Source organism: Triturus cristatus, chromosome 12 (assembly GCF_964204655.1).
Source record: "Triturus cristatus chromosome 12, aTriCri1.1, whole genome shotgun sequence".
NCBI classification, from domain to species: Eukaryota; Metazoa; Chordata; class Amphibia; order Caudata; family Salamandridae; genus Triturus; species Triturus cristatus.
Genome location: NC_140595.1, coordinates 756717192 through 756732468, shown reverse-complemented (window position 1 = coordinate 756732468; position 15277 = coordinate 756717192). Strand labels below are relative to the sequence as shown.

At 53.7% G+C, this 15277-nt stretch overlaps 1 protein-coding gene across 3 annotated transcripts in view; it reads left to right on the top strand.

Moving 5' to 3' along the window:
• MICAL1 (microtubule associated monooxygenase, calponin and LIM domain containing 1) overlaps positions 1-15277 on the top strand; it is a 398198-nt gene that overhangs the window by 372298 nt on the left and 10623 nt on the right. For all 3 annotated transcript variants that reach the window (XM_085639238.1, XM_085639240.1, XM_085639239.1), the window contains 5 exons: positions 69-157; positions 3087-3179; positions 4187-4274; positions 13465-13564; positions 14321-14394. In XM_085639238.1, coding sequence (XP_085495364.1) covers positions 69-157; positions 3087-3179; positions 4187-4274; positions 13465-13564; positions 14321-14394 — 444 coding nt within the window. The remainder of the gene's footprint in view (positions 1-68; positions 158-3086; positions 3180-4186; positions 4275-13464; positions 13565-14320; positions 14395-15277) is intronic.

Here is a 15277-nt window from a genome sequence, read left to right as displayed (position 1 = left end):
GTTTGGGTGTGAGAAAGGACTGATTGCAACATACTTCACAGTTTATAACTATGTTTCTCTCCCATAAGGAATTAATACCACAGACTCGTGTGACTCAGAGGAGGAATCCACTGATGAGGAAGAGGAGTTAAAGAAAACAATAACACTTGTGCCGGAAGTGAGTATGAGATATGGCACTGATGTGTATTGACACACAACTGTGATGAAGTGTGAGGGGTGAGAAGCACTGGCCCCAGTCTGGAAGCACTGGGCTCCTGTCTGCGGCCTGGAAGCACTGGGCTCTGGTCTGCGGTCTGGAAGCGCTGGTCTGCGGCCTGGAAGCACTGGGCTCTGGTCTGCGGTCTGGAAGCGCTGGGCTCTGGTCTGCGGCCTTGAAGGGCTGGGCTCTGGTCTGGAAGCACTAGAGGAGCTGTGGTCTGGAAGCACTGGGCTCCAGTCTGCGGTCTGGAAGCACTAGAGGAACTCCGTTCTGGAAGCACTGGGCTCTGGTTTGCGGTCTGGAAGCGCTGGGCTATGGTTTGCGGTCTGGAAGCACTAGGCTGCGGTCTGGAAGCACTAGGCTGCGGTCTGGAAGTGCTGGGCTCCAGTGTGGAAGCGCTGGGCTCTGGTCTGCGGTCTGGAAACACTGGGCTCCAGTGTGGAAGCACTGGGCTCCGGGCTGCGGTCTGGAAGCGATGGGCTCCAGTGTGGAAGCACTGGGCTCCGGTCTGCAGTCTGGAAGCGCTGGGCTCTGGTCTGCGGTCTGGAAGCGCTGGGCTCTGGTCTGCGGTCTGGAAGCGCTGGGCTCCGGTCTGCGGTCTGGAAGCACTGGGCTCTGGTCTGCGGTCTGGAAGCGCTGGGCTCTGGTCTGCGGTCTGGAAGTGCTGGGCTCTGGTCTGCGGTCTGGAAGCGCTGGGCTCTGGTCTGCGGTCTGGAAGCGCTGGGCTCTGGTCTGCGGTCTGGAAGCGCTGGGCTCTGGTCTGCGGTCTGGAAGCGCTGGGCTCTGGTCTGCGGTCTGGAAGCGCTGGGCTCTGGTCTGCGGTCTGGAAGCGCTGGGCTCTGGTCTGCGGTCTGGAAGCGCTGGGCTCTGGTCTGCGGTCTGGAAGCGCTGGGCTCTGGTCTGCGGTCTGGAAGCGCTGGGCTCTGGTCTGCGGTCTGGAAGCGCTGGGCTCTGGTCTGCGGTCTGGAAGCGCTGGGCTCTGGTATGCGGTCTGGAAGCGCTGGGCTTTGATCTGTGGTCTGCAGTCTGAGCACTGGGCTCCAGTCTGCGGCCTGGAAGCACTGGAGGAGCTCCAGTCTGCGGCCTGGAAGCACTGTTCCCCGGTCTGTGGCTTGGAAGCACTGGGCATCAGTCTGCGGTCTGGAAGAAGTGGGCTCCATTCTGTGGCCTGGAAGCACTGGGCTCCGGTCTGTGGTCTGGAAGCACTGGAGGAGCTCCGGTCTGGAAGCACTGGCCTCTGGTCTGTGTTCTGAAAGCACTGGGCTCTAGTCTGTGTTCTGAAAGCTCTGGTCTGTGTTCTGAAAGGACTGGGCTCTGGTCTGTGTTCTGGAAGCAATGGGCTCTGGTCTGTGTTCTGGAAGCAATGGGCTCTGGTCTGTGTTCTGGAAGCAATGGGCTATGGTTTGTGTTCTGGAAGCAATGGGCTCCGGGCTAGAAGTACTAGAGGAGCTCTGGTCTGGAAGCACTGGGCTCTGGTCTGCGGTCTGGAAGCACTGGGCTCTGGTCTGCGTTCTGGAAGCACTGGGCTCTGGTCTTTGTTCTGGAAGCACTGGGCTCTGGTCTTTGTTCTGGAAGCACTGGGCTCTGGTCTTTGTTCTGGAAGCACTGGGCTCTGGTCTGTGTTCTGGAAGCAATGGGCTCTGGTCTGTGTTCTGGAAGCAATGGGCTCTGGTCTGTGTTCTGGAAGCAATGGCCTCCGGTCTGCGGTCTGGAAGTACTAGAGGAGCTCTGGTCTGGAAGCACTGCGCTCTGGTCTGTGTTCTGGAAGCAATGGGCTCTGGTCTGTGTTCTGGAAGCAATGGGCTCTGGTCTGTGTTCTGGAAGCAATGGGCTCCGGGCTGGAAGTACTAGAGGAGCTCTGGTCTGGAAGCACTGGGCTCTGGTCTGCGGTCTGGAAGCACTGGGCTCTGGTCTGCGGTCTGGAAGTACTAGAGGAGCTCTGGTCTGGAAGCACTGCGCTCTGGTCTGGAAGCACTGCGCTCTGGTCTGGAAGCACTGCGCTCTGGTCTGTGGTCTGGAAGCACTGGGCTACAGTCTGCGATCTGGAAGCACTAGAGGAACTCTGTTCTGGAAGCACTGGGCTCTGGTTTGCGGCCTGGAAGCGCTGGGCTCCCGGTTTGCGGCCTGGAAGCGCTGGGCTCCCGGTTTGCGGTCTGGAAGCGCTGGGCTCCCGGTTTGCGGTCTGGAAGCGCCGCGCTTTGGTTTGCGGTCTGGAAGCGCTGGGCTTCAGTATGCCGTCTGGAAGCGCTGGGCTTCAGTCTGCGTGTCTGGAAGCGCTGGGCTTCAGTCTGCGTGTCTGGAAGCGCTGGGCTTCAGTCTGCGTGTCTGGAAGCGCTGGGCTTCAGTCTGCGTGTCTGGAAGCGCTGGGCTTCAGTCTGCGTGTCTGGAAGCGCTGGGCTTCAGTCTGCGGTCTGGAAGTGCTGGCCTTCAGTCTGCGGGTATGGAAGCTGCTGAGCTAGCGCTGGGCTTCAGTCTGCGTGTCTGGAAGCGCTGGGCTTCAGTCTGCGGTCTGGAAGTGCTGGCCTTCAGTCTGCGGGTATGGAAGCTGCTGAGCTAGCGCTGGACCCCAGTCTAGAAGCACTGGAGGAGCTCCAGTCTGCGGCCTGGAAGCGCTGTGCTCCGGTCTGCGGTCTGGAAGCACTGGAGGAGCTCCAGTCTGCAGCCTGGAAGCACTGGGCGCCGGTCTGCAGTCTGGAAGCACTGGGCTCCAGTCTGCGGAGTCCTGGCGATAGAGGGCCTGGTCAGAAGTGGGATAGGGCTAAAGTTGTGGTCTCTTAGGAAAGGGGTATCTAAGGTTGTGATCTAGGGGTTCTGCAGCTGTGATCTGGTGGGGAAGACTAGCTTGGAAGAAGATTAACATTTGGGACTGTGACTTCAATCTCATCAGGTGAGACCCATCAGCAGAATTGAAAGCAGTAAAGTGCGGACCTTGCAACGGAGAGCAAAGGAGGAAGAGATGAAGAGGTTTTGCACAGCACAGGTAACTCAACCCTTCATTTCATGTAAAAAACTGCTTTTATAGTTATCCCTTCACAAAGCCTCTCATAACGATAGAATGCACAATCTGTAGAAGAGCTGTAATGAAAACTGGTAAGAGAGGTGGCTGACGGTCTGTAAGCGCTGGCTGTGACAGAACCTTAGTGGAAGGCGGCAGGAAGAGCTGCAGGAGCGCCGGCTTTGGTGGAGCTGTAGGGTAAGGGGCAGGAGCACTGGCTGTAGGTTATAGTATGAGTGCCCTCTGTGCGGGAGCTGTAGGCGATGGTGTAGGGGGTATTGGTTGGGAGTTATACGGATTGATGTCTATGTGTCTATGTATTGGTTTTTGTAAGGCGCGTATATCACCCGAAGGTCTCATAGCGCCGACAGATGTTCAGATGGTGAGGTAGGAGATATGCAGAATTAAAATAGCCATGTATTTAGAAGTTTGCGGAATCTCTGATGGCTGGGTTCAAGTCTTATGTGTAGAGGCAGAGTATTCCAGCTTTCTGGGGCAATTTTGGAGAAGGATCTATCTCCATTTCTGACGGTTCGTACTTTGGGGACCGCTAGGAGGTGAAGACTGGAAGATCTAAGTGTTCTAGCAGGGCGGTAGTTCGTCAATTTGTTTGCTAGGTAGACTGGACCTTTGCCATTCAGTGATTTATGGACTAGGCAGCACATTTTAAACTTAATACGTTTTTTAATGGGGAGCCAGTGAAGCGCCTTCAGACAGGGGGCAGAGGAAGTACGGGCGGGTAGATCAAGGGCCATTCTGGCTACTGTATTTTGAAGAACCTGTAATTTGTTCAGGAGGTTCTCATTAATAGAGGCAAAAAGTGCATTGCCATAGTCCAGGCGACTAATTATTAGTCCCTGGATTAATGGTAATCGGGAGGACAGAGGAATCCATGTAAGCATGTTAGCTGAAGAGAATGGTACAGGTTGGGTATCCGCGCAGGCGATGGAGGGCTGTGCTAGAAGCACTGCTGACCTGTCTTTTTCTTTCAGTCCATACAGAGGCGCCTGGAGGAGATCGAGGAGCAGTTCAGAGTTCTCGAGCAGAGGGGCATAGAGCTGGAGCAGTCCCTGAGGACATGTGAGTGATGGTTAAGTTGTTGTGGGATGGGATGGGGGAATGACAGGAGGTGAAGGAAGCAAAAGAGGAGACAAATGTGCCAACATTGACAAGTAGGCCTTGGAGGTGTGCAGAAGGAGGAATGGCTCTGGGAGCATGGAGGGCCGAGCAGCAAAAAGGACGGATGGCCAATGAAGGGCATGGAGGAGGATTCACAGTAAGGTGGGCATGAAGAATCAGGAAGGACTGGAAGGGGCGGGAAAGGCATTGGCAGGCTTAGTGCGCAGGGGTGGAAAACCGGAATGACCGCTGGAGGAGGTATGGCCGTAAGGTGGTGCATCCATGGAAGGTTGTAACAGAGACGGGACATGAATGAGGAGGAGAACGGACTAGTTAGTAACTCGAGCCATGGGGTTGAGGGAAAAATTGTAGAGAAAGTGAAGAAAGATGGAGTTGGCAGTATAGATGGACACCGGAATTGTAAGGTTCGCACAATACCTTAAATATCATAAGAGTAGCAGAAATAACATCACAAACCTATACTTTTAGGGACGAAGCACCTTTGCAAGGTGAGGACACAGGTGGTGTCAGGATATTGTACTTTAACCACTGAATGCCACAGGAAACAGTCCCAAGGTCTGCATAACTGGCACATGCGCATTGCGACTTCACAGGAGGTAACATTACACGCCCTTTGACTCCCCTTCACTGCAGTGACAATACAGGAAGACACCTCGTACCAACCTTGACTGCCCATTGGGCACCTTTTGACCTCTGTTTCATAAAATGTTGAGGTTGCAGATTTAGTAACAGTGCTTGATACTAGGCACAAGTGACCTGCTCCTAAAACTGGCAAAGCAGACTAGTTAAATCACAGGGTTTGCAAAGATGCTGTTGGACTTGGCCCTTCTGGCAGGTTCACCCCTAAACTTTTTGCGAGTATATTAGCTTTTTCCCTATGGAGTACTAGTGGTTTTAGGCCTCTAGGCGCTTTCACACTGTGTCCCAGTGGAAAGCGTGTGCGCTCTGTGTATGGTTTAGTGAGAACGGCCTGCCCTCCCATAGAAATGCATGGGGAATGTGTGTGTCCCTGGTAGTTCCTGATGCGTGGGGAGTGCAGGGTCGAGTTTGATATGTGCGAACTGGTGAGAGTGAATGCTGTGCGATGATGTGTGTGGCGGTACTGTGGCTAGTGTAGAAGTGCCACTTCTAGACGCTGGCATAAAGGTGCAGTGACTGTCTGGCGTGTGATTGGCTGGTGTGCCTGGCTCCAGGAGTCAGGATGGGTCTGCCCCAGTGGTGAGTGGAGAGCTCTGCATGTTGATGAGTGGGAGGAGTACACCTGGGACCTGAATAGGGCTGGGCTTTCCCCACACAATGCTAGCTCCGCCCCCTGTGGTGCGACTGATGTCCCTGGCCTATTCTGTGAATAGAGAGAGGGGCTGAGCAAAACAAAGTGCTCAGGAACCAGTTGCATCTGGTTCGCCCCTTCCCTGCACCTTGAGACAAAGGAAACCTGTGTATAAAAAGGGGCTGTGACCCCATGTAAAATGTTCGATGCTGATCCTAATTTGAGGGGGACCTGCTGCTGCTGCTGCTGGGCGCCAGGTGGACCGCCACTGGGGACTGCCTCCCTGCCTGGAGGGCCCTGTGAGCTGGCCCCTGGGCCCAGCCCTTGCCCCCCTGCCTTCTGAAAGACTTTTTCCTGGGCTTGGAACTTTGCCCTGAAGCGCGCTTTCCCTGAATCTAGAGAGGGCTGGGGATTCTGCCCTGGCACGTGGAAAGCGCTCCAGTTATTAATTTGCAGTGCTGAGCTGCGGTAATAATCAAGGTAATCCCGACGTAGGGATTCCCCCGATTTGTGCCCTTTTGAGCGGGAGCCCACCCCGCACTATTGCCCCTGGAAGATTTACCTATCATAAAGCGGGTGCCCACCCCGCATTGCGGTGCTCTTGCGGGTGCCTACCCCGTGCTTCGGTGAGGAGAGAAGAGGATCACCGCCGCAGCCCGGTCCGAAACAGGAAGCCAGGCAACCTGTGTGAGGACGTGGGCGGGACTTCAAGCAGGAAGCGACGGGAGCCTACCCCGCGCTCCTGTACTGGAAGAAGGAAACCGGAAGCCGACGGGAGCCTACCCCACACTTCTACGGCAGAGAGGAGACTGCTGAGACGGAGGGGGCCCGAGGCACATTGTCGGTGCCTGCCCCTGCCGCCGAGAAGGCCGTCCTGCCGCCGGAGCCTCCCCAACAGAAGGGAAGCTCCACCGCCCCAGAGGAGAAGATCCAGAGAACAGCCCGGTGAGTCAGAAAGGGCTGGGGGACTCCGTGCGGGTGTTGTGGGTGCCGGTCCCAGACCGGTCTATTTCCTGAGCGGCCCCCGCCTGATAGGGGTGGGGGGGGCGCTCCAACGTCTGGGGGCATTTCTTCAGTCAGAGTCCCCGAGTGGGGCAGTATTCTTACAGAGCCTGTGAGGCTCCAACGTCTGGGGTTGATTTTATTTTAAGAGCCTCAGAGCGGTGCCCCCCCCCCCCCCCCTTGGTGCCGGGGCTCAATTGACTTGGGGCCCTAGTTGGTTCTCTGAGCCTACACGGCTCCAACATTGGGGCAGTGTGTTTAGGAGTCCCCCGAGTGGGGCTCTCCCCGCGCTAATTTCTTCTTGGAGGCAGAGTTACTTCCAGAGCCTAGTTGGCTCCAGTACTGCAGATTTGTTTCAGAACCGTGTGGCTCCAACGCCGGGCATATTTATTGAAAGGGCCATTGAGAGCCCAGGCCTCCCTTTTGTCATGCCAGCCTGCACAGCTGCCCAGCAAGTAGTGGGCAGCTGCAACGTGTAGGCCTGGTCCTTTGCGCCTTCTACCTTGGCTGCCTGCGCAGTCCAGCCCTGACATTTGGACAGAGGGCGTTTGAGCCCCTGAAAGGTCAAGTTGGCCTGGGGACAGTGTTCCGGTGTTGTGCCCTCACCTAGGGTACATGGTGATTTTTAGATGTGTACTTTTGCGCCTGCGCGGTGTCTTTATGCTTATTTCTATTCCTAACTGTGTTTATGCATAGGAGATTGTTTTGCTAGTAGAAATTATGCTAGTGAGTTCATGGTCCCCTGCGTGATGTATACCTAAGGTGTTTAGGATTGCGTATGGTGTACTTACCTTTGACCAGTAGTTACTGGTTGTGCGCTACATTTCCTATTTGCTCTACATTTCCACATTTATAATTGGTGATTTGTGAGGATTCTGACAGTGGTCCATGTGGCCCTGTCTTGTGTTTATAGTCCCCTGTAAATTCTGCCCAGTGCCAGTTGGCACAGTGTAAATTGTGTGAATATTATCTAGTGTGTTTTGGTATAATACAAAGGCTATTTTTATATATAACCTTGTGTGGAGTTTCTTTTGTGGTGGGCCTTGGGTGTTGTTGCTGTGTGCGCGCGCAAACGCTTTACACATTGCCTCCGGGATAAGCCTGACTGCTCGTGCCAAGCTACCAAGGGGGTGAGCAGGGGTTATCTTTGGCGTGTAACTCCCCAGCCCTGACTGAGTGGTGGTTTCTGCCTGGCTTTGGCGCAAGCCCTAGCCAACCAGAAATCCCATTTCTAACCTTGGTGATCAGCGGTGGGATTAGGACTTGCGTTTGCGCAGTACCACAGCGACGACTGGCTGCACTACAAAACTGCATTTTAGATAATCACGTGTTAGGGGATTATTGTTCTGAGGTTTATTTTTTAATTTATCTCCTAAAAGTGTCATTTTTTTAATTGTGTACTCTTGCTTCAGCTCAGACACTTAGGTCCCTTGTGTTGCACGTGTCCCTGAGCGTCCTGCCAAAATGGAGTCTGCTTTTAATTTCTGTGGTCTGTTTAGATACAGTATGTATGAGTTGGTTGAGTTTTGTGAGGAGAGACACATAGCAGTGAGTGTGTCAGATTCCCAGTCAAAACTTAGGGAGAACCTGATCAATTGGCAGAAAGATGAATGGGAACGTGAGCTCAGTGAGGAGGAGAGGGCCCGGGCCGCACGCCAGGAGGGTGGTGGGTCTGAGGGGAGCCCTGAGGAGTCTGAAGAGGAGGAAGAAAGTGACAGGACAGGGACGCCAGTAGATAGTGAAGACCCCATAGATAGGGAGTCCCTTGCTGGGTCCAGTGTCGGGAGCAGCGCCCCATCCCTTTTCCTGTCCCCAGAGGAGTGGGTTGATAGGAGGGAAGAAAGGGAGCATCAGCTGGCTTTGGAGAAGCTCAGGTTAGAGCATGCCAAGGAAATAGCGCAGCTGAATGTGGAGGAGAAAAAGTTTGAGACCGAGAGGGTCTTAGCGCAGGAGAGGATGGCGGAGGCTGAGAGGGCCTTCGCCAGGGAGAAATTAGCTCAAGAGGGTAGAATAGCCCCTAAGTGCAGTTGTGGTTTTCGATTCCCCAGGGAGGGTAGAGTCCAGTGGTGGCAGCGATATAGAGTCCAGTGCAGGACGTCCCATTCCCAGTTCCCCGAGTATGGTACCTTGTTCCCAGAGGAGGAGTACAGGTTGAAGTTCAGGGACAGTAGGAAGTTGTCTCACCAGTCTTGGGAGGAGTTTGTGGATGAATGTGATGATGCACTGAACGATTGGGTGATGCTTAACCCGGAACGTGGTTATTCCGGACCTGTATGATCTGGTTATCAAAGAGCAGATGCTCAGTAGTTGGTATCCCGGGTTGCGCCACCACCTGTTGAGGTATGACTCCCTTTGTCCTTGGACCCTGGCAGAGGAAGCAGACTGCTGGGAAAGGGCCCAAGGTTCTGATGAGGTATGGGAGAGTACTTCCAACAGTAGTGGCTCAGGTATCTTCCCGTCCAGTATTGGGGAAGAGGCTCAGAGTAGCCCAGCTAGGTCCCAGAGTAGTGAGAGGGGTGTAGGGGCTCACGTCCTATCTCAGTGGAGTGGGAGTGAGTGTGTGACTTCGAGTCCCCGGAGGCCCGAAACCCAGACTGAGCCTGGATGGTTTCTTCAGGGAACACCAGGTTGGGGCCTAGGCTGTCCGGTTAGTCCATTTGAGGAGGATCACCTAGTGTATGGAGAATCAGGAGCATCTGTAAGTAGAGCTCCAGTGGTTCTGGTGTCTGGCAGTGCCGCTCCAGTAGGGAGGGTACAGAAGTCCAGCGAGAGGGGTGGCATGGGGCTGTGTTCCCCAGTGGAGGAGCCAGTGGGTCAGGGACCAGCCGGGAGGGCTGAGTCTCCTAGAGGTGACCATGGTGACCACACGTCTGTCCTGGGGGATCTTCACGCACTGTCAGGTGGACAGGGGACGGGAGATTTGCGCCAGGCAGACTGTCACGCAACATATGAGGCATATGTTACCCTCGGGGGGGGGATGGTGTGTATGTCCCCAGAAGTCCTGGAGTGCCAGGCAAGTACTCTGCCAAAGGGTTTAGACCCATGGTTGGGAGGCCAGGTTCAGGATCAGCCTGACCTGGAGGGAAGGACGGCTGTAAGCAGTGTCCTGACCAATGTAGCTGCTAGGGGCACCACTCCAGTTGGGAGGGTGCCAGACTCTGGAAGGGGGTGCAGAGGGAGGGAGTCCTTGCCTCTGACCCCGGTGCAACCTGAGGGGTTAAACCCTAGGTTGGGAGACCAGTTCTCAGGAAGAGGTCCTGAGCTGGTGGGTGATTTGTGTTACGAGGTCGCCTCTCAGAGGAAGAGAGGACGGAACCCTAGAAGAAGAGGTAGGGGGAGGAGAGCCTCGCCCGTGACTGTTGGCCAGCTTGAGGGTACAGACCCTAGGCTGGAAGATCAGTGGCAGCTTAGAACTGCCCTGATGAGGGGTAGAGTGGAGAATGGTTACTATGTGCCAGGGGTTACTACCCCCCACTCTGTGGTTAGGCAAGGACCAGTGGTATCTGGATGGCCTAGGGCCTGGTCCTGGCCGCGGACAGCTGAGGAGTACCAGTGGGGTAGCCCAGTTAGTCCGCCGAGTTTTTTCAGAGGGAACCACGTGGGTTCAGAGTGGCGTAAAACTGGAGAGTGTCCCTGCCGTTGCGGGCCTGCGTCCGTGTTTTATCGCCCCAAGCAGGGAAGACCTGGTGATTGGTCTACCCTGCGTTTTGGCTGGAAGGGGGTTGTGTTGGACTTGGCCCTTCTGGCAGGTTCACCCCTAAACTTTTTGCGAGTATATTAGCTTTTCCCTATGGAGTACTAGTGGTTTTAGGCCTCTAGGCGCTTTCACACTGTGTCCCAGTGGAAAGCGTGTGCGCTCTGTGTATGGTTTAGTGAGAACGGCCTGCCCTCCCATAGAAATGCATGGGGAATGTGTGTGTCCCTGGTAGTTCCTGATGCGTGGGGAGTGCAGGGACGAGTTTGATATGTGCGAACTCGTGAGAGTGAATGCTGCGCGATGATGTGTGTGGCGGTACTGTGGCTAGTGTAGAAGTGCCACTTCTAGACGCTGGCATAAAGGTGCAGTGACTGTCTGGCGTGTGATTGGCTGGTGTGCCTGGCTACAGGAGTCAGGATGGGTCTGCCCCAGTGGTGAGTGGAGAGCTCTGCATGTTGATGAGTGGGAGGAGTACACCTGGGACCTGAATAGGGCTGGGCTTTCCCCACACAATGCTAGCTCCGCCCCCTGTGGTGCGACTGATGTCCCTGGCCTATTCTGTGAATAGGGAGAGGGGCTGAGCAAAACAAAGTGCTCAGGAACCAGTTGCATCTGGTTCGCCCCTTCCCTGCACCTTGAGACAAAGGAAACCTGTGTATAAAAAGGGGCTGTGACCCCATGTAAAATGTTCGATGCTGATCCTAATTTGAGGGGGGCCTGCTGCTGCTGCTGCTGGGCGCCAGGTGGACCGCCACTGGGGACTGCCTCCCTGCCTGGAGGGCCCTGTGAGCTGGCCCCTGGGCCCAGCTCTTGCCCCCCTGCCTTCTGAAAGACTTTTTCCTGGGCTTGGAACTTTGCCCTGAAGCGCGCTTTCCCTGAATCTAGAGAGGGCTGGGGATTCTGCCCTGGCACGTGGAAAGCGCTCCAGTTATTAATTTGCAGTGCTGAGCTGCGGTAATAATCAAGGTAATCCCGACGTAGGGATTCCCCCGATTTGTGCCCTTTTGAGCGGGAGCCCACCCCGCACTATTGCCGCCTGGAAGATTTACCTATCATAAAGCGGGTGCCCACCCCGCATTGCGGTGCTCTTGCGGGTGCCTACCCCGTGCTTTGGTGAGGAGAGAAGAGGATTACCGCCGCAGCCCGGTCCGAAACAGGAAGCCAGGCAACCTGTGTGAGGACGTGGGCGGGACTTCAAGCAGGAAGCGACGGGAGCCTACCCCGCGCTCCTGTACTGGAAGAAGGAAACCGGAAGCCGACGGGAGCCTACCCCACACTTCTACGGAAGAGAGGAGACTGCTGAGACGGAGGGGGCACGAGGCACATTGTCGGTGCCTGCCCCCGCCGCCGAGAAGGCCGTCCTGCCGCCGGAGCCTCCCCAACGGAAGGGAAGCTCCACCGCCCCAGAGGAGAAGATCCAGAGAACAGCCCGGTGAGTCAGAAAGGGCTGGGGGACTCCGTGCGGGTGTTGTGGGTGCCGGTCCCAGACCGGTCTATTTCCTGAGCGGCCCCCGCCTGATAGGGGGGGGGGGGGCGCTCCAACGTCTGGGGGCATTTCTTCAGTCAGAGTCCCCGAGTGGGACTCCAACCTTTGGGGCAGTATTCTTACAGAGCCTGTGAGGCTCCAACGTCTGGGGTTGATTTTATTTTAAGAGCCTCAGAGCGGTGCCCCCCTCCTTGGTGCCGGGGCTCAATTGACTTGGGGCCCTAGTTGGTTCTCCGAGCCTACACGGCTCCAACATTGGGGCAGTGTGTTTAGGAGTCCCCCGAGTGGGGCTCTCCCCGCGCTAATTTCTTCTTGGAGGCAGAGTTACTTCCAGAGCCTAGGTGGCTCCAGTACTGCAGATTTATTTCAGAGCCATGTGGCTCCAACGCCGGGCATATTTATTGAAAGGGCCATTGAGAGCCCAGGCCTCCCTTTTGTCATGCCAGCCTGCACAGCTAGTAGTGGGCAGCTGCAACGTGAAGGCCTGGTCGTTTGTGCCTTCTACCTTGGCTGCCTGCGCAGTCCAGCCCTGACATTTGGAGAAAGGGCGTTTGAGCCCCTGAAAGGCCAAGTTGGCCTGGGGACAGTGTTCCGGTGTTGTGCCCTCACCTAGGGTACATGGTGATTTTTACATGTGTACTTTTGCGCCTGCGCAGTGTCTTTATGCTTATTTCTGTTCCTAACTGTGTTTATGCATAGGAGATTGTTTTGCTAGTAGAAATTATGCTAGTGAGTTCATGGTCCCCTGCGTGATGTATACCTAAGGTGTTTAGGATTGCGTATGGTGTACTTACCTTTGACCAGTAGTTACTGGTTGTGCGCTACATTTCCTATTTGCTCTACATTTCCACATTTACAATTGGTGATTTGTGATGATTCTGACAGTGGTCCATGTGGCCCTGTCTTGTGTAAATAGTCCCCTGTAAATTCTGCCCAGTGCCAGTTGGCACAGTGTAAATTGTGTGAATATTATCTAATGTGTTTTGGTATAATACAAAGGCTATTTTTATATATAACCTTGTGTGGAGTTTCTTTTGTGGTGGGCCTTGGGTGTTGTTGCTGTGTGCGCGCGCAAACGCTTTACACATTGCCTCCGGGATAAGCCTGACTGCTCGTGCCAAGCTACCAAGGGGGTGAGCAGGGGTTATCTTTGGCGTGTAACTCCCCAGCCCTGACTTAGAGTGGTGGTTTCTGCCTGGCTTTGGCGCAAGCCCTAGCCAACCAGAAATCCCATTTCTAACAGATGCCCACTGGGATTGTATGCTGGGACCCGGGGGAAGCAGTTGTTAGGCCAAAATGATACTAGCGTGAAGTGGCGTTAAAGATTAAGGTCAGTAAAAGATATTTAAAGGGGTCATGAAAAAGGGTGCAAGGCAGTAAGACAGTAAGGGGGGGTTTGGGAAATGGAGGTCAGGAAGTGACATTTAGGTTGTGAGATGGAGAAGTTTGATGTACACTAAGGTGCGTCACAGAGGTCGTGGAGACGGGTGAGAGTGAGCGTGCCCGTGAGATGGAACGGGTTGAGTGAAGAGGCAGTAATCTCAAGATGGACTACTGGAGTGGCAGCATAGGCAGGTGACAAGTGAAGTGGAGGGGGAGGGGAACTGGCTGCACATCAGGAGGAGTATAATGACCTTGTTTCTCTTTTGCACCCACCATCCTACCCCGCTCATAGGTTGTGAGTCAGATGAGCAGGCTGAGCTCATTTACAAGTGGTTGTTGCTGGTCCAAGACAAAAATGTGCTCGTTTCGGAGGAGTCGGATCTCATGATAGCGTGAGTAATTGTGTCTTGCACGTTGAATAAGGGTTTAAATTAAATATGCATGTTGCAATGTGTGCTTCTATGTGCAAAGAAAGGTGTTTTCAAAAACATTCCAAAAGAGGCGCATGCCGTGACGTGCAGGTGGATAGTGTACGTCCCCTGACATGTATGTGTATATGTTTGGGTGCCCAGGGGTCTAAGAGGTTGTATGCATAAAGGGGCATGTCACTGTGTGGGGGTCTTTACTGGATGTGAATGTGGTGTTGCATAGTCCCAACCCTGTGGATCTGCTGGGTGTACCTTTCTCAGTTGCTGCATAAAGAGTTCTGTTTGCAGGTATTGTTTGAGGGGTCCTAGGGAACATGTGTGATTACATGTAGTAAAATGAAGGTGTTCAGGGCTGTTCCATGCCAAGGTGTCTACTTAATGAGTAGCCTCTGGACGTCTACATGGAGGAGCCTCTGCTGGTCCAGTTTACGAAGCGTTCAGAGAATGCTTGAGAACTGGGTTCCACTTGCCTTGGTCACTTGTGAGCAAGCCCCAAGCAAATTTCTGTTATACGTTAAAGATCGTATTACATACACGTTTTATAAACCGACAGATCTATATACAATAATTGGCTGCTGGAAGCCCTGTGCTTTGCAGATTTCTGTGGAGAGGATGTGATCCAAGATGTGGATCCCGGCGGCATCATGAATCTTCTCCTGGGAGTTTGAGATCACTGTGAAAGTACATGCTTGACTCAGTTACGCTTTTTTGTCTTTGCAGAGCCCAAGAGCTGGATCTAGAGGAACAGCAGAGCCTGTTAGTCCAGCAGCTGCAGCACTATCAGTATATGGATGGTAAGACCTTGAGAAGGGTGGAAGCTAGCTGATAAAACCTACTGCTTGCTACTACGGTTCCAGTGAGACCTGCATTCAGAACACAAGCTTCATGCATCGACAGGGGTCCGCTTGGAAGCTTGGCATGCAGAGCGGCTTCTTAGTCACCATGAACGATTCTTTCTCTGCCAGTTTGAGGTATAGTTTTGGGCCTTATCAGTTTCAAGAAGATGTAGAGTCAATGTTGGGATCAGAGAAATTGTAAGCAAACTGTAGAAGCTCTCTCCAGTTCAGTGTAGCTTGAGATGTTTGAAAAGAGCATTGAGGGTTTAAGAGAGGTGTATAAGCATGGAAGGCAAACATTTAAAAAAAACTCTAGGTATGTTAAAAGCCGACACCAAAGGCATATAGTTAGCAATATTGCATGGAGATCAGGAGTGCAGTCAGTGATAACAGGGGCCCTTGTGGTCCTGAGAAGGACATGACCTTTACATTAGAGCCAAAGCCATGAATTCCATTGTCACAGTGACTCTTCCTCGATGAGTTATTGCCCACTCCTTCTTAGAAGGTATCATCTTAGATGAACATTTCTCGCTTGAATGAAGTTTACCCTTCTGCTTCTTTCAGTGTTAACTGCTCTGTAGGGTTCTCCTGTTTCATTCCACCTACCACACTTTAGTTGTCCTGGCACTAGTTCAGTCATGTCTAGATTATGAGAACAGCATTTGTTTAGGTGCTCCAGCCAAAGTTATGTAAACAAGCTGGTAACAAAGTACTGCTGCTAGACTCCTTACAGACACCAGGATCTGGGAGCATATCTACCCAATTTTGCAATTCCTCTCTTGGTGGAAAAGTGGATCATGTTTAAATTACGGATGGGGAACTTGCGGAGTTACGTAAAAAC